Source organism: Sebastes fasciatus, chromosome 3, assembly GCF_043250625.1.
Source record: "Sebastes fasciatus isolate fSebFas1 chromosome 3, fSebFas1.pri, whole genome shotgun sequence".
Taxonomy (NCBI): Eukaryota; Metazoa; Chordata; class Actinopteri; order Perciformes; family Sebastidae; genus Sebastes; species Sebastes fasciatus.
In genome coordinates, this window is record NC_133797.1 from 33,284,132 (window position 1) to 33,307,206 (window position 23,075).

The 23,075-nt window shown below is 37.7% G+C and overlaps 2 protein-coding genes across 7 annotated transcripts in view; one reads left to right on the top strand and one right to left on the bottom strand.

The window, feature by feature from the left end:
- Positions 1-109: 109 nt before the first annotated feature.
- cd7al (cd7 antigen-like) lies at positions 110-10,759 on the top strand. Of its 2 annotated transcripts, none has more exons than XM_074630474.1 (6): positions 110-1,247; positions 5,159-5,227; positions 5,681-6,034; positions 7,622-7,999; positions 9,457-9,563; positions 10,003-10,759. In XM_074630474.1, the coding sequence occupies exons 2-6, from the start codon at positions 5,167-5,169 to the stop codon at positions 10,216-10,218; spliced, it is 1,116 nt and encodes a 371-aa protein (XP_074486575.1). In that variant the 5' UTR covers positions 110-1,247; positions 5,159-5,166; the 3' UTR covers positions 10,219-10,759. The 2 variants fall into 2 exon arrangements, with proteins under 2 accessions (XP_074486575.1, XP_074486574.1); XM_074630473.1 differs by having other exon boundaries at positions 951-1,233.
- Positions 10,760-15,304: 4,545 nt separating this feature from the next.
- The window catches only part of tnrc6c2 (trinucleotide repeat containing adaptor 6C2), a 154,285-nt gene continuing 146,514 nt past the window's right edge, over positions 15,305-23,075 (bottom strand). For all 5 annotated transcript variants that reach the window (XM_074630475.1, XM_074630477.1, XM_074630478.1 and 2 more), the window contains one exon: positions 15,305-22,474. In XM_074630475.1, the coding sequence (XP_074486576.1) occupies positions 22,120-22,474 (355 nt within the window). In that variant the 3' untranslated portion in view covers positions 15,305-22,119. The remainder of the gene's footprint in view (positions 22,475-23,075) is intronic.

Consider the following 23,075-nt stretch of genomic DNA (forward strand, 5'->3'; position numbering starts at 1 on the left):
GTGCGTTGAGGTGAGTGATGAAGGTTTGTACTGGTGTTCTTATCTTATGGCTCTGTTTTAACTACAAGATTTCATCAGATATTTAAAAACCAAGTTTGCCATCATCTATTTTTTTTCGCAGCGTCTTGATAAAAGACTGGATATTGAAGCACAAAAGAAACAGAATAAAGATTTAGTGTGCTGAAATCTCGTGTACCACCAGCCCAAAACTAAGATGTTGGCCAACTTCTGGTTCCAAATACTGCATGTTACCTTATAACGATGGAAATAACTGCAGATTAAATAGATATACTTGTAGATACACTTACACAGAAGTGAAAGAGTAACTAAATTTAATTCCTGATTCATTAACTCTTTTGTCTGTATATACATACCAGTACTCAAACATGCATGAATGGTATAATGTTAGTGTTGTCATATCTCAGTCTTGTCTCCATAATGTACTACAGGGGGCAAGCAAAACGGCACACCCAACAATACAGTAGCTCTGTGTTAAGTTCCAGTTTTGTGAAGCTCAGTTCTCAGGTTTTAGATTGAAAAGTTGATTCAATCTTTACTTTCATTCTTTGGTGTTTTAATATATTTATTTTTAGACTTTACCACATAGTGTTTGCAACTAATAAGCAATTCAGTGGTGATCAGCTTCATTGGTTTATCCATGCTCAATACATTACTGATGTTGGAAAGTCTCCGAAGGTGGTTGTCAGATGCTGACACAAACTGCTAAATGGTGACTCGGTTTGCATCTGTAGTTGTGATTTACAGCAGCTTGTGCATCGATTCCTGCAAAAGGATATAGAAAGTAAAAGTTTCAAAATGTGTTGACATAATCCAAACAAGAAAAACTTGCATCTGCAAGAAGGAACAGTAGTCACAAGGAAACCCTCACCAGCACTAACTGATAACTGTATTTCTAAACTACAAATTACAGCGTAAGAATAAATCAACACCTGAGACGGTCTCACTTGATTGGTATTTACTGCAGTGCTAGTTTGTATTGCTGGGTGTTATTTTGCGTTGTCCATCCTTTCTATTCTAAATGTTTTTCATAATAATCAGCCAGTGTCATCTGCAATGATCCTGTGTTGGAGATTGCTGCACAGAGAGCAATCTCGTTATCTTAGTGTGGCTCAAGTTTTTCCTCTGCACATATCACTTACTGCTTTGTATTTGTTTTTTGTTGTCTGTAGCCCATCCATATCAGCCTTAAAACCCACTCAGCTGGCATGAAAGGTCAGTTAAACCCAGTAAGTACCTGCTGTTTATTATAGTGTGGGTCTGTCCTGTACAACTGGATGCTAGGCCTTTTACTATATTTATTGTTTTAAACAATGTTGTTGCGATGTATAAGGTTATTGAAGACTCTTACGTAGGGGTTGTGTTAATGAGATGAGAGTATGCCTAAAGTAACGTGTTGATTCGTTTTAAATTATTAAAAGGCACCAAGATGTGTGCATTGAAATGTAAATGATGATTCTTATGGTTTTGTTCTGTCTGGTATCAAATTGATTAAAGCGTTCAGCGATGTGTGTTACATTAAAGGGCCAGCTCGGCTTAATGAGAAAGAAAAGGATCACTTTTCTCCAGTGATATCTAACGCAGTGGTTCCCAAACCTTTGGGTTTGAGACTTCTTAAAGGAGTATTCCACTTCCATGAAGCACCCTCCCAGTTCTTAACGCAGGCTTTCTGTCAATAAATAAATAAAAGTTGAATTCTCAAACCCAATTTCAGAGAAAGATACATAACCATTTTCAAGGGCTGAGTAGTCCTTCTTAATGTGCGTAATTGGTGGAGTAACTCTTTTAAAATTAAGCAGCGTCTACTTGTGACTGAATGGCACAGATTATTGCCTCAGTCTTAATAGAATTTAGTTTGTGGTGATCACAGAATTTCAAAAGTAATTTAACTTAAAAAAAATGAAACTGCAACTTTCTGTTAGTCTGAATAATCCACAGAACACAGTTAACACTTTATTTTATAGGGACTATTTCTTTAGAAGAAATAAACCTCAAACCACCACAAACATACATCTATATACCTCAGTTGTATTGCAGTATTGAGGGCAGAAACCGATATCTCAAAACCTAGACACGTCAAACCAACACCATTAGCATGACTAGAGGCCACAAGAGATAAGCGAGGAAACGTTATCTTGAGTTTGGGTGACTGACTCTTTAAGTAAAAACCTCAAGTTGTTGGCAACAACACGTATTAAAAGTATTCATTAGTTCATCATGAGTTCTTTACCACTAGTATGTAAGGAAAATTATTCATTGACAGTAATGGAAGTTGAAATGTATTAAATTTTAGATAAATTTGGTTTTGACAAACTCATGACCAGTCAAAATCGTGTGTAAGTCTATTGCAGATCATTTTTAAAATATTATTTTCATACTCTTGTTTTTGGATCAGGTGTATTTGTATTTAAAGGAATACAAGCTGCCCTGTAAAGAACAATTGTCCAGAAAGTAGCTTGACATTTGAATGAAAATGTTACAAATCACAATGTCAGATTCATGTTTTTTTTTTTTTTTAAATAAAATGATTGCATTTTGCTGCCACTTGTTTTCCTTCATTTAGATTCAAACTTGAGGTGAAATCCACTATTCTGAGGCTCCCAGCACCTTTAGGTGCTCAGTGTTTGTGGAACCAGAGCACCACCTAGTGGCTTATGGGGGATATTATTGACCCCTCAAAGAGATCCACGTTAGACCCTCTACTCTTCATGATAGAGATCCAGAGAACGTCTGTGGTTAGACACAGTCTGATATATTTATTGTTTACAGTATATACTATAATATGAAGTATGAAGCCTGATTAAAGCAGTTTTAGTTCAGATAACTTACAGAGCGGGGAAATGATAGAAGCATTCAATATTTTGTAATTTCTTGTGGCACTAGTGTAGCCATTGAGATGAGAATTTAGTGCATCATTCATTAAACGTTCACTCATAAGTGACCATGAAGTAAAAAATAGACTTGAAAATAAAGTAAAGATTACAATAGTGAAATAAGTTCCTGAAAATGCTATTTTAACAAATGAATAAATTACAATCTGTTTATTTTTTTTCTGTATTTATGAACAGGAATACTCCCAAATGTTGAGTTAATACTGTTTTATTTAATATTGGCCACAATACATCACTTGAACTTTACATAAGTTTTGAATTGAAATTATTACCTATAACACAATTAGGCGCTACAGCCATCAAATGCGTGTATTGGTGTAAAAAGTACTTGAATGGAAACATTGCATGTCTTAATTTAGTTTCTGTCTTCCTCTGGTGGGTTGGTCGCAAACATTTCCAGGAATGCGTCACATGTTTTGACAGCTAAATTTGTGGTTAAAAGCATCATGCCACACGCGCTCTACATATATTGCACAAGTAGTTTGACCTCAAAAAGCATTTTCATTCAAAGCAAACCCACCAAGCAGTACTAACACGCACGGAAATAAATGCACGAAGACCCTCAAACTGCAGAACCCTTCTTAAACACTCACTGAAGCTTAACTGTTATACATATAAACCTTCTAATTGTGGTTTCCTGCTGGACGAGTACAAGACACATAAACCACAGAGCAAACCCCCTGTTTAGAAAGATGTACTGCTTACCACATTCAAGTGACAAACAAGTCTAAACTCTTCCGGTGTGTTTGTAAATTAAGAATGGACTAACATTGTTTGTGCTTCTGCAGGTTTGCATGTGTTCACCCTAAATTTAAGCCTTTTACTTGATTCCATTTCTAAGTCTGCATTCAAATTGCGTTATAGCCCTTCTACCGTCAACAAGTGACTACATAATTTGTTCTTTTTTTTTCATCTATAAGAGAGAACAAGGTTAAAACTCCCTGCCAGTCAGAAATGAAGAAGCATCTTAGATGAGTTGCAAAATATCTCCAAAAACGAAACAATAAATCCAGCTGCCTTTGAATTAGTACTTCTAGATATCAGGTAGCCAGAGTTGTTCAAGTCTTTTAGTCTCTTACTGCTGACCTTTAAATTGGCAAGATATTTGAACATTTTCAAAACTGTGTAAAAGGATAGATTAGCATTTTTTTTTTACTTAAATGATATGTAGAAAAGTTGCTGTAATCATTCCTCCTGTCGATATTGTCTGTGAAAGATTTATTTTTTTGTTTTTAGACCAGGTTTTTTTTCAATGCTTATAGGCCTAATAACAAAATATTGAAGCTGTACTTGAGACTTGAATGTTTTTGCTGTCAATTCAGAATCCGAATCAGAATGGTGTTTATTGCCAGGTGTAAAAGGTATACACTAGGAATTTGCTTTGGTTTTGTTGGTGCAAGTTAAACAGTATAATAACGAAAGAATAGATACAAAAATTTTGAATAAAATAAGAATTAAAAAAAATCTTTGGGCAGTTCAGGTTCACATTTTTGTCATTTTTGTCTTTTGCAGAAGCCCCCTCATGTCTGCCGGCCTTTTGACAGAGTTGACGCTCTGTCCACTGATGCAAATTATCTGAAAGCAGACGCATCCTGTTCAGGAACAGGCAGTCAGAATCATTTCCTCTGGAATATGCAAAAATCTATTTTGTCTGTAGAAAGTGTTTCTCAAGCACGTGAGACACAATGGATGCAAATGTAACTTTCCGAATGACGCTAATTGAACCTAAGAGTCGGGTCAAACTGCTTAAAACAAACAAACAAACTTGGATCTTAATAGAATAGAATATAGAATAAAGACTTTATTGTCATTGTCATTGTAAACAACGAAAAACAGTTTAGCATCTCAAACATTAAAAGCAAACATAAAAACATTCAAATCAAAAAGTAGACAAATAAATGGATCATAAAGTGCCATGATTATGGTTCAGCAAAAGGGGCCTTCTTACTGTGCTGCTGAGATACTTCTTAATCTGACCCTAAACGTTTTGTCTCAGCCGTGTTATATTTTTCATTTATTACCATATTGCCTTAGAAGGAGCTAATCCAACATACGTTGTGTGGGTTAGTGTTTGCTTCCTCTTGTGTTCATCTTGAGGTTTGAAGGTGGAGCTTCATGGAGTTCCTCTTGGTTTCATTTACAGTCAACCAAACTTATGACATCCAGTACTGAGTACTTTGCATGAGTGTTGTCATGCATGATTCACATCCCTGACTTCCCTCAGGATCTTAATTAGTGTCTTCTGACAGTATTGAAGATGACTGGGATCAAGTACCTGGCTTGTCTGTGGACTCTGTTCATCACACTGACTGGATTTGGTAAGTTGATCATTTGTCTCCTTTTTTTCCAGTTTGAGTTATACTTGGATCGATGAGGGAAGTCAATGGGAGTCAAATAACAGGTCACAATATGAACACCGCTATGAAGAAATTATATCAGATTAATTTACCTATGCTGATGTTTTGGGGTTGCAGTTTGTAGTGGTGTCATGTTGGATTATACTCTGAGGTGTTGTTTTGTCCATCTCGTGTATATTGAATAGTTCGGTTGGAAGATTACCAAATAGGATTTTTAAAAAATGGGGGATGCACGTCTCCCAATTTGTATTTGTTTTTTTAGAATATTATAAATCCAATATTATAATTAACAATGACAATTAGCTGCGAAATGTTTCTTAAATTTTGTTTTGAAACTGACATATCTTTATAATCACTTTTTTCACCAGACAAGAAATGTGTATTCTAAAACCTTTTTTTTTTATTATTATTCAGTGTCCAGCGACATTCAGTTCTTGGAGAGAAATGAGGGTGAATCTGTGGTTCTTCCCTGTGTGGTTGAGCAAAGGAACCCTTCGCCCTTCGGTATGTACCTGAAGCGCAACTGGCTGCATCCCGGTGAAGTGATTTACAAGATGAACGAGGCAGACTTCTATGCGGATAATAAAGATGACGAGAGCCGCATCAGCGTCAGCGGAGACCCGAGCATCCACTCTCTGAATGTGACCATCTCTCAGCTGACTGCCAGTGACACAGACCACTACTACTGTGAGTTTGTTGTGGAAAAGACCTTCTCTGAAGACGAACAAATACGTGGAACAACTGAATTCTTCCTCCATGTTAAGGCTGGTGAGTTTTTTTTCTTTTTGTTTCCATCCCACTCATTTTTCACCTGTTTGTCACCCACAATAAGTTAAACTTTCCAAAACTACCACGAAACAAGAAGGTCAAGGAGGGTTGACCTTTGGAAAGTGTGTTTGGTGCTGTTGTTTGCTCAGCACCAGGTCCAGGTGCCTTGCAGCCAGAAGGAAAGTGGTGGAACTGTAAATTGAAGGGGAATTAAAGAGTTAACTAAAGATATAAAGTATATTATACTGGAGGAGGATATACACCAAAAAGGGGGATTTTTCACAACCTGGTAACCCAAAAGTTCCCTTATTAACAACATTTTACTGACATATAAAGTGTTAATAAGTCTAATAAACCCTATATAAATGATGCTTTATTAAAATTGGTGACTTTAACCTTCTAAATTAACTAACATGGTCTCTCAGCAGTTCCCGAAACATCCTCACAGTTCAACACTGCTTGTTTTGTCCTCCTTGACACACATTCAGCATTTTGCCCCCGATGACTCACACTGGTCGGTCTCTCTGTGTTTAAGCACTGCCAACTGTTAGAATAGCCGTGGCCGTGAATTACACAGTGCTGGTTCCACATTTGAAAATACAACCACCACCACCACCAGCAGCAAAAACAAGAAAAAAATTAAATCATACTGAGTTTTGTTGAAATTAGAAATGTATAGGAATATTGCTGACAACACTAGGTGGAGTTGGAAGTAATGAAAGTCACATCAGCTCCTCTCAGCCTCTTTAAACCTTTAAAAACAGCAGACACGGAACCAGTTAGCCAAGAGAAGAGAAAACTGTTCTTTTACTGGATGCAACAATATACAGTACAACAAATACACTCCACATTTCAATATATTGTACCCAAAATATAATTTTTTTCACAGCACCATTAATATGTATAAAAAATATTATATATATATATAATTTATTTTTTTTAATTCTTTTTATTTAAGGTTAAAGGAATACATACACATACTTGTAAAAGGGACATACAGACAGCAGCAACAACATATATCAAATAAAAAAAAAGAAAAATTATAAATAAAAGTATTACCCGTTGTAATAGTACAGTGTCAAGAGATAAGTTCATATTCATATACATACATATTCATATTTATATACATACAACCAACCTCATATATAGATATATATACATACAGTATATACATATGTCTATATCCACACGCGCATACATAAAGATATCCACTTAGACACATTCGCTTACACAATTATCTATTCTATTTTACAGACATTAATGTTTTTTATGTTGTTTTTTTTTTTTTACATAATATGAATTTTAAGATACACTGAAGTTCCTGTTAAAAAAAGCGTATATATTATTGTTGCCTGTTTACTACACATATTGATTGATTAAAAAGGTTGCATTCAATTAGTCTTATCTGGGTACATGTATAGTACATATGCTCAATAATGCCACTACTCTAAATAATCTATATAATCAACTGTGAACTTCCCCTAATAACCAAACACCTGCTAACCCCAAACACATTTAGATTGTTCAGAGGATAAGGGATTTCACCATAGGTCATATTCTAAGTTTTACTCCCTTTCCCTTCTGGAGACGCCCCTGGGTCGGTGGACATAGGGTTGGTAGAGACGTGTTCTGGGGGCTCGGTCGTGCTCCCCTGCACCCCCCCACACGGGGAGGCCTTGGCCGTTGAGGGGGTGAGTCTGAAGCGGCAGAGGGGCTGGGCACCCGTGGAGGTGTTGTACCACTCAAAGCGTCACCACGGCAGCAGCCCTCCATCCTCCTCCCAGTTCCCTGTCGAGAGGGTCCATTTGTCCTCGGCGCCCGGTCCCAGGGGCATCACCTACAACCTCACCCTGCAGCAGCTACAGCCAGACGACAGCGCCCTGTACAGCTGCCAGCTGCTCCTGCGCGGCGGGCCTGACACCAGCACCACTCTAGGGAGACAAGTGTTCTTTGTTTCTGTGCAAGGTGGGTCACGTCAGAGAGGGGACTTGATCGCCAGGTTACTTATACTAACTTCCTTTTTGTTTTTCAGGCTTTTGGAAATGAAAATGTTCTTTTCATGTTGTTCTGTTGCGCGCATTTGTTTCCCCCCCTCTCTCTCGTGCTGTTGTTTCAATGTCTATCTGTGTCTGATCCTTATCAGTGCAGCGCTGATATCTCAGGATGTCAGCCTTCCACTAACATAACTGCTACTAATAATATAAATAACAACGGCTATAACTTAAATAAAGATTCCACTGATGTTCATATTTTCTGTGTAAACTGTCTCGCAGTATTGTTGTTTGTTTCTTTTAAAATAATACTTTGTATTGAGTGGGTTGGGGTTTTAGGCAGAGCTCTGAAAACCCTTTATCTCTGCCATCAGTTTCACAAACCCTTCACAATGTTCCCCTTTTTTCTCGCTTGTATGTTTGTGGGTGTTTGCACAACTGATAATACTAGATATTAATAGATATCACTAACAGATGACATTCATATTTTTTCCATACTTGAATGTCAGTTAATCCATCAATCACTCTGATGATATTTAGTGTGGTGCTGTCCCACTTTAGCTGACATGTCCAGCAAGGTTTGGCAGTGCCTCAAACCAGTAATTCAGAGACTTAGAAAATGATTTTTAATTCATAATTATGTTGTATTATGTGTCTTAAAGTCTGGTGCTATTCTATATAGTTCTTTCTAAATGCCATACAAACACTGAATTGCTCCTACTAACAAGTGTTGTCTGTTTAGCTAAAGCCTAATATAGCTTATTCTTCTGTGCCATAGAGCTCCATTGTTGTCTAAAAACTATTAGAAACACATAGATGAGCCACACTGCTGCACTCTGTAACACGTTCCTTTATTACAATCAACAATTTCAGGTGGGTAAATCCCAGTAAATGCTGAGAATAGTCCCCCAACAAATACACAGTTTACTTCTGTTTGAGTGACAGTTGCTAAAAACGACTAACGTGTCCGGTTACTATCTTTGACTAGATTAATCACATCTATAAGAAGGATGATTCAGATTACTGAGCAAACCAAACCGCTATCACCTCCTGATGATATCAGACCAATCTGATCTCCTGTTTGCTCACGGTAGCAGGCGTTTATCTCTATTCATGAACAGTTTTCAGATCCTTTGATCTTGACGTTATACAGAAGCCTCGTCGTCCCACAATGACTGAGTTCCCCTCAAAATAATATATTCAAACTGCAGCCTACAACTATGAAGGAAGTTTGGCTCAGTGGTTCTTGCAATTCCACTGAACACGTCATACTACACATAGAGAGTGAGAATGAAGTGCAGCAAGGAAGCTGAGTGGTGTCAGTGTGGTTCCTCGGGGGGGATGTTGAGGCCCCCCGAGTGTTTGTGTCCTGCAGCAGCTTTGAAGTCCACCTCATCTTCAACATCTCTCTCTTTCTCTGCTTCTTCACAGGAGGTCAATGCGGCTGCTCCAACTACTCCACTCTGCTGTATGCTTTGTCCGCAGCTGTGGCCGTTCTCCTCCTTCTCCTCCTCCTTGGATTTGTGGTGATGTATAAAGTGAGTGGACTTAAAACGCGCTGCTCCGGCACTACACAAGAGTTAAGGGGGAAAATATAAGCAATTACCGCCAACAGCACCTGCCTGTTTGGAGCGTGCTAGACAGTTCCTCTGAGCGTTCACCGCAAAACCACACTAGTTTCGTAACTTGTTGCTGTCAGATGTCAGCATGTTTTTCTTACAATTCAATGAGGAAGGAAGTGCAACCCTTATTCTACTTTTTAGTTTAGTTTTAAAATGTTTTTATGAGTAGTGAACTATAGTGTTTTTTTTTTACAGTAAAACATATAATAGTGTGGATTAGACTTGGTTTGGATTTTTTGGTTTTAGGTGCTGCTTGGAGAGAAAATGACTAACTCTGATTTTGACAGGAAATCGAGAGTGAGTTCACTCTGTTCCCTTCACTGATTTGTTAACCTCCTGTTTCAATGACTGTCAGGGCAAAGCTCACCGCAGTGTCAAGTCACACCCTCAGGCCCCCATCTACGAGGAAATGACCGGGTTGAAGCCTGTCAGTCGAAAACTAGCCGCCTGCCATCTGGAGGAAATGGAGTCTTCGGAGTACAGAAACTGCTCTGCGAAGAAAACCTGTCCTGAAAACCATTACGAAAGTCCCAGCGGGGCCCTCCGCCCCTGGAGTCAATCTCAGAAATGAAATATTAGACCTTATTGTCACCAGCATCGTGAACTAGACCAACTTATCAACTCAGCTGCCTGAAAAGTCCCTGCACTCAATTCAGCCCTTGTACTGTCTTTTATCTCATGTTTATCGGACTGTTGATATTTGAAAGTGTTTTTTTTTTTGGCATTTTCTTTAAAAATCTTTGTAAATGTTGACTGCCCCTGTCTGTTTTTGAATATTTCAGCAAATAGGTACTCTGTTTTGGAAAAAATTATCTGTAGGGAAGGAAACAAGATTTTGGTATCGGAAGCGTTCTGGTTTCCGTTTGTAGTCTGAGTGGTTACTCTGTTGATCTGACTTTTTGTAAAATTAGAGTAAAAGCCAAGTTGACCAAGGTATTAAAGTAGCCTATATACACTGAAGCAGAGTGTTCAGCAGGTATATAAACCCAGAGGTCTTTGCTTTTAAATCATATGCTTGATCTTTAAGTTGACTTTACCAATTTAAACTTGCAAATATTACAGATAAGCAGTATTTATATGTGATAAACAATAAATTGGAGTCAATATTAAAACTGAATGTGGCTCATTTTTGTTTGTGTACCTATAACAAGGCAATGCAATTACACAGCTTAGAGGCAGGTTGTCCGCTGGGCCTATGGCCTTCTGGGTAGGCACATTAGAAAGCCCTTAGCCTCATGAGTTGTGTCTGCCATCAGAGGTTTAAATCAAGAGTTTTAAATGGCATCATTTGGGAGACAATCAATACAATTAATCCCAATCACAAAGTGTCTTACTGCTGTATAAAAGCATGTTATGCAAGATCATGTACTGTATGTGTATATATATATCTCAAATGGACTGCATGCAGTAGCAGACTAATAAACATTTCTATTATATACAAACTATTATATTCATGAATTGCCAAAATGTATTGTAAAAAGGAAAAAAAATACCAATTGGACCCATTTAAAACTAGAAAGCACATTACACTGTACATACTTTAGCTATTAGCTATTTTATCACGTTTTCATTTGCAGGTATTTATGACTTTTTTACCCAACATACTATAGTATGCATTTTTACGACTTTTTTTATCAACATAATATAGTATGCAATTTTATGACTTTTTTCCCCCGACATTATATAGTATGCTTTTTATTGACTTTTATTCTGACATAGTATACTCTGACTTTTTATGTCTGTTTTTTCAGCATACTTTAGTATGCTTTTTTATGACTTTTTTCATCGACATACTACATAGTATGCATTTTTATGACTTTTTTTCATCAACATAATATAGTATGCATTTTTATGACTTTTTTTCATCAACATAATATAGTATGCATTTTTATGACTTTTTTTTATGACATAGTATACTATGACTTTTTATTGGCTAACTCTTTTGTCGACATACTATACCATGATTTTTATTATGATTTGCTTTATTATGACATTTTTATGGCATGCTATACTTATTTTTTATGACTTTTTATGACAAAGGCTACTATATGTTGGAGCCATAATGAATATGAGCGTTAGGGTTAAAACTTGGGAGAAGGGGTAATAAATATATTAAAGTAAAAAGCACTAGGTAATGTATTTGTAATGGTTAATGTGGTTGTTTAAATGGTTCATATGAAGGGTTCTCCAGCTGGTTCAGCTCTGCTACTGCATGACGGGTAATTAGGGAGATTGGTGTCACCTGTGATGAGATGGAGGAGCAGAACAGTTTTTCGACCGCAAAGTAATAAAGTATAGGTACCGCTGAAATATTAATTACGTTTTTGTTATTTTGAAAGATTCAAGTGCAAAGTTTTTGTTGATGAAACACCTTTGTTGACTTTAGATGCGCGGTTGCTGATTGTTTTGGACCCCAGCTGGAGCAGAGGCCTACTGGATGTGGGATTTGTTTGGAAGCCACCAGCTATATCAAGTCTAAAAACTCCACCAGGACTAAGAAAACAACACACAGGAGATGACAGACTGGACCAGTTGTAAAAAAAATACTTAATTAATTCGCTCCAGTGGTGGGGATTGTTTTAACTGAGGTGGCCTAGAGTTGGATGCTAGCCTCTATGCATCAGCTCTGATATAGACCACAGGATTTATTGCCTATATAGCCAGCTGGTTTTAGTCCATATTTTTAAAGGTCCCTTATCGTAAAAAGTGAGATTTTTATGTATTTCATATTATAAAGCAGGTTTAAGTGCTATATAAATACTGTGAAAGTATCAAAACATTCAATCCATGGAGAAGTACACACAGTCCGTATTCAGAAATTGCGCGTTTGAAACAAGCCGTTAGGATTTGTGTCATTTGTGATGTCACAAATCTACAATATTTAGACCATTTCACAGTTTTAAATGTAAACATACTAAATGTGTCCCAGTTTATTTCCTGTTGCAGTGTATGTAAATAACATCAGCTGACAGGAAGTAAACATGGACCCAAGCTGTTTCCTAGCAACGCAATTCCGTTGAAATGCACTAAAACGGAGCCTTTCAGACAGAGGGTAAATGCAGGTATATTCAGACAGACAGTATGAGAAAAATAAAGTGTTTTTGGAACATTAAAGCATGTAAGCATGTTCTATTAGAAACCCAAAATACAAGCATGAACCTGAAAATGAGCATGATATGGGACCTTTAAAACATCCTTAGGCTACATATGGTGCCATCAAAGGAAACTCGTGAGCTCCTGTTTACAACATGGGAAGTCGTGTACAACATGTGTTTGGCAATGCTCCTGCTGGTTTACAAAGCACGACACGGTTTAGGTCCAAAATACATTTCTGATCTTCTGCTATGTTATGAACCATCCAGACCTCTCAGGTCTTCTGGATCAGGTCTTCTTAGTGTCCCCCAAGAGTCAAAACTAAACATGTGGAAGCTGCGTTCAGTTTTTATGCACCAAATATTTGGAACAAGCTCCCAGAAAACTGAAGGACCGCTCCAAGTTCTTTTAAATCAAAGCTTAAAACTTTCCTGTCCGCTGCTGCCTTTTATTAAACCAAATAATTATCTTATAGTGCACTACACAGTAACATAGCCTACTCTATTTTAACTTCTATTCTATCTTCTATTTTTGAGAGACTTCCATAGGCTACAAAATCGACTGTAACATGCTTAATTCTGAACCGATTTTTCATGAATACTATTAATAGTATGGAATGTCGAACGAAGAGTAAAAAAGTCATAGTATGGTATGTCGAAAAAAAAGTCATAGTATAGCATGTCGAAAAAAGGGTAAAAAAAAGTTATACTATACTATGACTTTTTTTTCGACATGCTAAATATGGCTTTTTTTTCCCGATATTCTATACTATGACTTTTTTTTCTCGATATGCTATACTATGACTTTTATTAAAAGAAAATTTCGACATATTATACAAAAAAAAAGCCATAGTTTATTTTGTCGAAAAAAAAGTCATAGTATAGTATGTCGAAATAGTTTTGAAAAAAATGTCATATTATAGTTTGTTGAAAATTGTTTAAAAAATGTCATGGTATAGTAAGCCAAAATTTTTTTAAATAAATGTAATAGTATAGTACATTGAAAAAATTCTTGAAAAAAAGTCCTACTATAGTATGTAGAAAAATGTTGTGAAAAAAAGTCATATGTTGTGAAAAAAAGTTATAGTAGTTTGTCGAAAACTTTCTTGAAAAAAGTCATAGCATAGTATGTTGAAAACTTTCTCGAAAAAAAGTCATAGTATAGTATGTCAAAAATTATTTGTAAAAAAAATGTCTTATAGTTTGTCGAAAATTGCTTAAAAGTCATATGATAGTATGTTGAAGAATTGAGAAAAAAAAGTCATAGTATAGTGTGTCAAAACATTTTGAAAAAGTCATAGTATAGTATGTCGAAAACTTTTTTGAAAAAGTCAAATTATAGCATTTCGAAAAAAGTCATAGTATGTTGAAAAAAAGTCATAGTATAGTATATCGAAAAAAATGTCAAAAAAGTCATAGTACAGCATGTTGAAAAAAAGTCATAGTATAGTATGTTGAAATAAAGTGATAGTATAGCATGTCAAACATACTATACTATCACTTTTTTTTGACATGCTATACTATGACTTTTCTCGACATACTATACAATTACTTTTTTTAACCTTTTTTTAAACATACTGTACTATAATTTTTTCCTATAAACTATGCTATGACTAAATTTTTTTTCACATACTATAATATGAATTTTTTACTTTTTTCGACATTCTATACAATGTCTTTTTAAATTACCTTTTTTATATACAACTTTTTAATGATATTTTTATAGCATACAATATGACAGATATTACGACATACCATATAGCCTACTATGGTTTTTTTAATTACATTTTTATGGCATAGTATAATATGACATTCTTTTATGACATACTATACCATGACTTTTTAATGACATACCATATTGTGATTTTCTTCTTTTATGATGTACCATACTATGACTTTTTTACAATATAGTATATCAAAAACGTCACAATATAGCATGTCGAAAAAGTCAGTAGACATACTATATTTAATTTTTTTTTGACATACTATACTAGGACTTTTTCATGACTTTATTTTGACATACTATATTATGACTACGACATTTTTCGACATACTATGATTTGTTTGCGAATTTTATTGACATACTATACTATTACTTTTTTACAGTAATATAAGTAATCATATGTATGTTAATGACTTTTTTTAGGAACTACTATAGCCTACTAGGATGTTTTCAATACATTTTTAAGGCATAGTACACTTTGACATTCTTCTATGAAGTTGTTGTTATACTGTGACTCCTTTTATGACATACCATATTGTGATTTTTCTTTTCTGACATAATACAGTATGTCAAAAAGAAGTCATAAAAAGCTAATGTATACTGAGTTTTTTGAAATACTATACTATGACTTTTTTTTACTTTTTATGACATACTATGAATTGTTATACCATATACAGTATATACCATATCATCCGTCATATCTCGCACCCCTAATAAATAGTTAAATATTCACTTTTACCTCTCTACTGCACTTATACAGTATGCATTAAAATAATAAAATGACTCTGAATCATAGGTGAAACTAGGAAACCATTTTTTAAAAAAAAGGGACGAGACCCCTATTAACAGCCAAGAAAATTTGTAATTTATTAATATAGTCCGAAAGAAGCTCCATAATCCATGGAAACATTTTTTCCGGTGCATGTCCTTAACAATCACATTCTATGAGGAGAAAAAAGAACAACATTAAAAGCCACAACTTTGTATTTCAGTTACAGACATTTTTCCTTAATGTTTTTTTTTTTCAAAGTAAAGAGAAAAGGCAAAGGCAAAGTACCCCCATTCCCCCACCCACCCTCCTTCCCTTTAAAAAACTGACAGCTTTAAAAGTCATGGGCTTTTTTTTCTCAGTACAACCCACAGTGCTTTAGCAGAAGGATAAGCGCTCATTGGTTAAGGATTACACAGCATGGCGACGCAATGTAAAGTTTTGCTAAAACATTAGATGACGATGATAATGAGGAGGAGGAGGAGGAGGGAAGGGGGAAGTAGAGTGGAGGAAATTTGAGCAAGAGACAAAACAAGAACAACCCTACATCAAACCCTGAACCCCAGAGTCTGAGTCGACAAACGCCCGCAGTACAGCAGCTGGGTTTGGACTCTTCCCTCCCACTTGTGCATAGATCATGATCCTTTAAAAACCAGCTCCACTTCAAACCTGCCTCTGAAAACCATCTGTTACATGTTAAGAAATCTCTCAACTATTGAAATACCTGTCACAGGAACAGACATGTTAACAGACAGGAGAGATGATTAAAAACAAACTAAAAAAAAAACTTCTTGCACAATGCTCCTGGACTACAGGATGGAAACTTTAAAGTCAAAACATACAAATGCATTTTTCTGTCACTGTCTTTTTGACAATCAAACCATTGATCAGTTTAAATGTAAAGCAATTCTACATAGATTTCACATGTAAAGCACTTTTTTCAAAGTTGATTCTCAGTCTTATTTGGTAAATATATAACTTGCTACAAACTTTTTTTTGTTGTTGCTTTAAAGAAACAATGGTACTCTCTATATTCTGTTAAACTCATGACCTTCAGTGCTTGCTTGGAGTTTAATTGTTTTCAGTTGCTTTTTTTTTTTTTTTTTCACACAAACATTAAACCTAGAAATGATGGAGTTGGTATCTGGAACCCTGGCCTTCCTGAGACAAAATCCACATCTTTTGAGTGTGCAAGATAGTGAGCAAACTGCGTCGCTTACAGGAAACATAAAATCACAACTCAATACATACAGAGATAGTCTGTCGACACTGAAAGAGAACTTAAAAATTGAAATGACACAACACTGATCAATCCCAGAGTTCTTAAAGTAGCATAAATCTTCATTTTGCAAGATTTCCATGTCCATATTTGATGGAAGATGAAATTAGTCTTTTTTTTTTTTACAACATTCCTGTTATAAATTCCTATTTCCTTGAACTTCAGACAAATGAAATGCTTGTAAACGGCAGGTGGCTTTTGCAAAAAACAAACAAACAGAAAAGATAGGCACCTCTGAAATGAGTCTTGTAACAAACTCACCTCCCACACTTTATCCCTTTCCATTTCTCCATGAAGTTAACATAGGGATTACTAGTACTTCTACAGCTATCTATGGCCACAGTTCTTTGTTTTTTCCCCTTTTTTTGTTTTGTAGTTTTTTTTTTTGTAGTTTTTTAATTTTTAGGGTTTTTTTCTTCATTTTTTTTGTATAATCGGAACAAAATGGTGCAATACTCAATGATAATCCTTGTATTGGATTATTCCACAATAAAAGCCACTATAAGGTAGATAAACTTTTTACAGATAGAATGAAAAAAATCCATTAAGTCCTTGAGTAAACATGTACACATGAATTGTCACCATCTCCCCTCCGTACTTAAACTCGTTTATCTACGATTAGCTGAGTGAGGGGTAGAAGACACTCAGTGCAACGTTAGAAGATAATAACAATGTCTATCAGAATAACTTTTGACAGAACAAAAAAAAGAAGAAGATAAAAACAGACACAAAATATAACATACTGAGTGGAACATAACAGCAGGCCATGTGCCCGGTACACACAGTTTCTTGCGCACACATTCATACAAACATCTGACTTTCAAGCACACATCTAAGATGACTTTTGCATTTTTTTTCCTCAAAGACTTTGTATTTGTAACTTAATGCAATACATTTTGAATATTCTCTAAAAGCCCCTAAGTGTACCTGTCAGATGGAGAGAACAAAAGAGAATTACTGACTTCACATTACATTATTGGCGCTCCATGATTCAAGTATTTGAGTTCAATATTTTGTCTTGTTTTGATATGTTTGTGATTTCTTTTTTTTATCGACTGGTTGGGTTGGGCTTTTAGACAGGTTAATTAACAAACAAATACACATATATACAGTACAAGCACTTCAAAGTACTGTAATATGTCATCAAAACCAGAACGTGCATATCCAACTCCATATAAGAAAGACGTAGCTTTCAATCAATCAAGTATCAGTTTACACCCGACCCCAATTCTTTCCTTCGTATCACTTATTTGCGGGGAAAATACATATTGCTCATTTTTCAGTTGTATTAAACCAAGACCTTTCAAACAAAAATGAAAAGTTTCAGAGGTTACGATCCAAGAAGTCTGAAGAGGTGATACCACACACCGAACTCACAGTATATATGTATATATATGTAGTGTATACATATATACTGTTATCTAGAACAGAGCTGTAGAGAGGAGAACCTCTCGATGCTGGTGCAGCATGGGAAACCCCCTTCACTGTCAGGGTTCTCCAGTTAGTACAGGATGCTGGGAGGTCCTCGGCTATTGGGTCTGTCTGAGCTTGGATCAAGGCAGTTACAGAAACAGGCAATAGTGATTTTTGCTTGTGTGCTGCAGGACTGCAAGTCCTGAAAGGTAGCCTTTTCCCGTTTTCTTGTTTATTTTTATTTTTTTTTAGATTTTTTTAACTTTTTTTATTTTTATTTTTTTTAAATGTTTAAGACTTTTGTACCTCTTGAAATGTGCCCCTCCCCTCCTGCTGATGCAGAGCGAGGAGAGTGAGGCTGATACAGTGGGCCCAAGCCATCTGGGTCTGTGGAAATGTACAGTTCAGTGGACCTGCTTTGAGCAGGACACAAACATAAAAACGAGATAAATACAGCATCCACAAAAAGGCACCCCGGCCACCAGTCTACTCCTTTAGATGGTGGTAGTAGAGGCTGATGACCGGAGACGTTTCAGCTAGAAGTGCAGAGCTTTAACATATTATAGATCTTTTTTTTTTTCACTTAGATTTTTTAGCATTTTTAAGATTTTTATGTCAAACTTCATAAAAATGACGTTAAAATGCGATTTCATTTTTGGTTTTAAAAAAATATGTACCCGGGATTACCCATCATCAACTGTGCACTGTAGCAAACTGGAACCCCCAACTGAGTAAAGATTTTCTCCTTAGCATGGGGCATTACCCACAAAAGCATAAAAAAAAAAAAAAAAAAATCTCAGTCATTTAAGGGTGTGATGCTGCCGCCCATTTGTTTGATCCCTCCTGTCCCCCGCTGCACCCTCTGCAAAGGTTATCAAAGCTCCTCCAAACAGGGAACAGAAGTGCTCTCTATGAAGATACAGTATGACACAGCAAAATTTATGTTGGCACATTACGTTGGCAACTTTTACACGCAATAATGGGCCCCGAAACAGTAACGATAGGCCACCTTTTGAGAAAAGGATTCAATACAAGCCTTTTCCCTTCCAATTAGGATTAAGTTCGAGGCATGAGGTCCGTACATATTGTTGCGCAGATGGCCTTTTAATTTAAGACTTTGCTCTCACAGTAGAAAGGACAGACACGGAGAGCTGCATCTCATACTTGGTATAATCTACTCCCCTACCCTGAGATCAAGCTGGACAGGAGTGTCTTCAGCGCAGAGCGAAAAGGCCGACCTTTGATAAAGTGTTCGGACTTTAGTATACGACAGTGTTCTGGTGGCTTAGCCTGACTTTACAGAAACCGCGGGCCTTCTGAAGTGCTGACAGAAGTGCACGAGGGACGAGTGTTAGGGTTTGCCAAGCTCTGGGAGGAGTGCTCATTCCCCGAGTCCGGTTTGGCGTGCTGTAAAGGGCCCCAGCCTCTAGTCTTTTGCATAGAAACAGATAGGAGGGCCTGTTGGTGCCTGGTCAGGGGAGGGCTACTGGGTCTGGTTGAGGTGGAGAAGGAGAGGAGGTCATAGCATAGCAGCTAGGCAAAGGGCAAGGGGGGACAGCCTGCGGGCAGGCGGAGCAGCTTGGAGCAACAATCACCCACACCCCTCGTCTGAGACACCCTATTTTTACACATCTCAAGATACTACCTGGAAGTACTACAGAATACTGTCAAACACAAAAGCATGATCAGTTAAAAACAAATAGACAATCAATAACGCTCTGTAGTATTGATCCTCGTTTTGCATTCAATACACAGGATGAACATACAGAGGCACCTCTGACCAAAGTGTATCTGCATATGAACAGTGAAGGGCTAGTTCTGCAGCCAGTATTTTGTAGACCACTGCATGTAGACAAAAATAACAATATAACACATTGAAAAAAATAAAGTCAAAATGATCTTTTTCCAAAAAAATAAAAAGTACACTGGCAAAAATTCCAGAAATATGACTATTACATCTTCCAGCTAAAGTGATCTTTGTGTCAAAGAACAGAGATGGGGGAGAGGGCAGGACGACAGCGGGGTCGAGTGGTGGCGGGCCCCCCCGTTGGAGATGCCGTGTGTGGCGGAGAGCCGTGATTGGCCGGTCTTGGAGGAGCTGCATTTCTTGCCAGACTGAGGGAGGGTCAAGTGGAGCCCAGGAGGAAGTGCTGCGCTGTGGGGGCTGCCACTTGACACCCGGAGGACCACAGCAGAGAGGCACTCAGTGGACACTCCCCCTCCCCACCCCACTCCGACTCACCCACTGACTGACTGGCCAGCGGGTGTCAGAGACGGCTGACGTTGCAAGTCTAGTGCCTCCAAACAGAACAAGGCTAAACATTTGGAGTAACAGTGATATTCACTTTGATATTGTTCAAAGAAGGGGGGGGAAAAAAGACTGCAGTTTTCCCCCCAAAGTCCAATGGTACTTTCAGTTTTCCCTTCATCCTGCTACCAGAGGAACAACTCCAGACACGTTTTCCAAGGAATAGATATAGTACATAAAAGAGCAGTATGTTTTCCGTTGTTTTCAATGTTCATGCTGCTCCTTTTTTGATTTATTGGATTGCAGTTGAAGCGATTTGCTCTTCATAAGTGCTATGATAAAACCCTTTGAATTTATAAAAGTCTTAAGTCTCTTCTGTTTGTACAGTACCAAACGGAAGGAACACTCGTAGGTCTACTGCATTAGGAGAAACCCCTCTTATTTGGTATTGTGCCAGATACCCAGAACCATCCAATCCCCCTGTGGATTCAGTCTCTGTTGGGTGTGGCTGTGGCACGCAGAGAGGAAGTGTGCATTATTGTGTCACTCTTTAGTACAGTTTGCTGCATGCACAGTTCAACAGCTTCTTCTTCCTCTTTGCAGAGTTTTCCCAACAGTTTTCAGGGGAATTGGAGGCCTGGAGGGAATCCAAGTTTTGAAAAGGTTTGTGAAGTTCCAAAGTCTTTTTTGCTGCAATCAGCAACAATTAAAAACAAAAACAAAAGAGAAACCAGCTCCGTTGGACATAAAGTATGGACGGAAGAAAGGTCTATGGTGTATATTGCACAATGTAACTGTCACATGAAGGTGAAATTGTGTTCTTTTTTTTCCCTCCGAGAACTGGCTGACCATACAGACCGCTGGGCTTCATAACAAATCGGACAATAGAAAATTCAACAAAGCCCCAGTAAAGCGACTGGGTTGAAGGTGACCAGAAGGATCTGGGCTTGCAGACGTCAATGATTAGGTGCCACCGGACATACATCGACATGTACGGAAACGGAGACACGCAGCGAGGTTGACAAATAATCTTCTCTCAGCTTATATGTTGTGATAGATATCAAAAAATGCGCTTGGGTCTAGACCTACAAAAAAAAGAACATTTAACAGCTGTGTCAATCCCTCTGAGAATACAAATCAAAATAATTAAGCTGATGATTGGTAGGGCCAGTCACGCGGCCAGGCCTTCTTACTGCCCAGTGACAGAGTTGGTCACCAGTCATGTCCTGTACCACTTGCTGGCTCAGAGGTGAAAGTGTGCAAGATTTCAGCTTTTTCTTCAGTTACAAAACAAACTAAAAAAGGCGGCTTGGGAAGGACCTGGGCCAGAGAGCACTTAAGGCTAATATTAGTGCTGAGAAACAAACGTTAACATAACTAGTAAAGGTCTTTGAACCACATCGTTGGCCATGGACATGCTGGGAATGGTCGTTTTAAGTCTTATTTTGGGATGATTTTTTTTTTTTGGGAGGGTAAAGGAAAGTCTCAGATGGCAGCTTTGATTGCTTCTCCTAAAAACACTTCACACAGAATGTCATGTATACTTAATGGAAAAACTAAAAACACTTAAAAGGTTTCTTTGTGTTGTGTCTCATTTCAGTTTGTTTTTATACGACGCATTTCAAAAATACCAAAAGGAGAGAAAAAGCTTTTTCCCCCCCAAAAAAACGTAAACCGAACAAAAAAAGGACAAAAGCGAATCCGAGGGACTGGAGTCTGCAGTCTGTGTGGTAGGGACTCCAGCCTTCTGATTCACTATTCACAGTTCAAAACAGTTCAAATTGATACTGATTATCGCCACATGATTTGCTTGGGTTTTGCTCCTGTTCATATTGAATTTTTTTTTTTCGTTTTGTATTTTTTTTTTTTCACTCCACCTTCCACCGATGGCTTACTTGACATGGTGAAAGGTGGGTTGGTTGGTTGGTTAGTGTATCGTGGCATCATCCTACATGGACTCCCCACTCAGCAGATCTCCAGGCAGCAGGGTGTTAATGGGGGTGGGGCTCCCGATCACACGGGCGTCCTCTCCGCTCGGCGGTCCCCACAGGCTGGAGTACTGGGGCACGCCGCCCCACAGCAGGTCGCCTCCACTCGGCTTGCCTCCGCCGCCACCGCTGCTCCACTGGCCGAGGGAGTGGGAGTGGGACTGTGCTGCCCCGCCCATCCGGTTTTGATTGGATCCCTGGTTGGCCTGCCAGCTAGTGGTGTTAGCCCCCAGCGACTGACCTTGTGCAAAGAAGCGGTTCACCTCCTCCTCGCCGGCAAACTCCGCCAGGATGGTGGTGTTTCCAAGCACACACCTTACAGAAGAAGAGGAGGAAATCATTAGTCTTACAATGATAATTCAACCGGAAATAAAGAACTTTTCATGTTATGTAAGAAAAAAGGGGACAGCATATTGCTGACATACTTTTTAACCAAGTGGTACTTTTTATTTGTTTTTTACCACACTATTATGCTTTTTTTGTATCCGGCCATAACCACATTCCTGCTGCTGATAATGAAAAGTGGGTCACACATCTTGCATTTTGTTTCCATGACAACCAGCTGCAGTGGCTGCCACTATTAGCAAAGCAAAATTAGGGACAAACCCAAGACATTTACAGATAAATCACATGTGCCCCCAGACGGCCTCTGCGGTGGGGTTTCCTCCCGTTTCACTTTATGACGATAACCACTGTAACATTATAACACAGCTGACTACAGCGTGACTAACCACCTCCTCTTCCATGTGACTGCCCAGATACGAAAATAACATTATCTACACTCATCCAAAAAGCTGAACTGTTCTCAGCATGGGAAAACACCAATAAGAAACCACGAACATTAGGTTTTCCCGAGGTGTTCCCCATTTTCTTTCTCTGTAATAGCTGTTTCACTTTAATATAAAAAAGGGCAGCA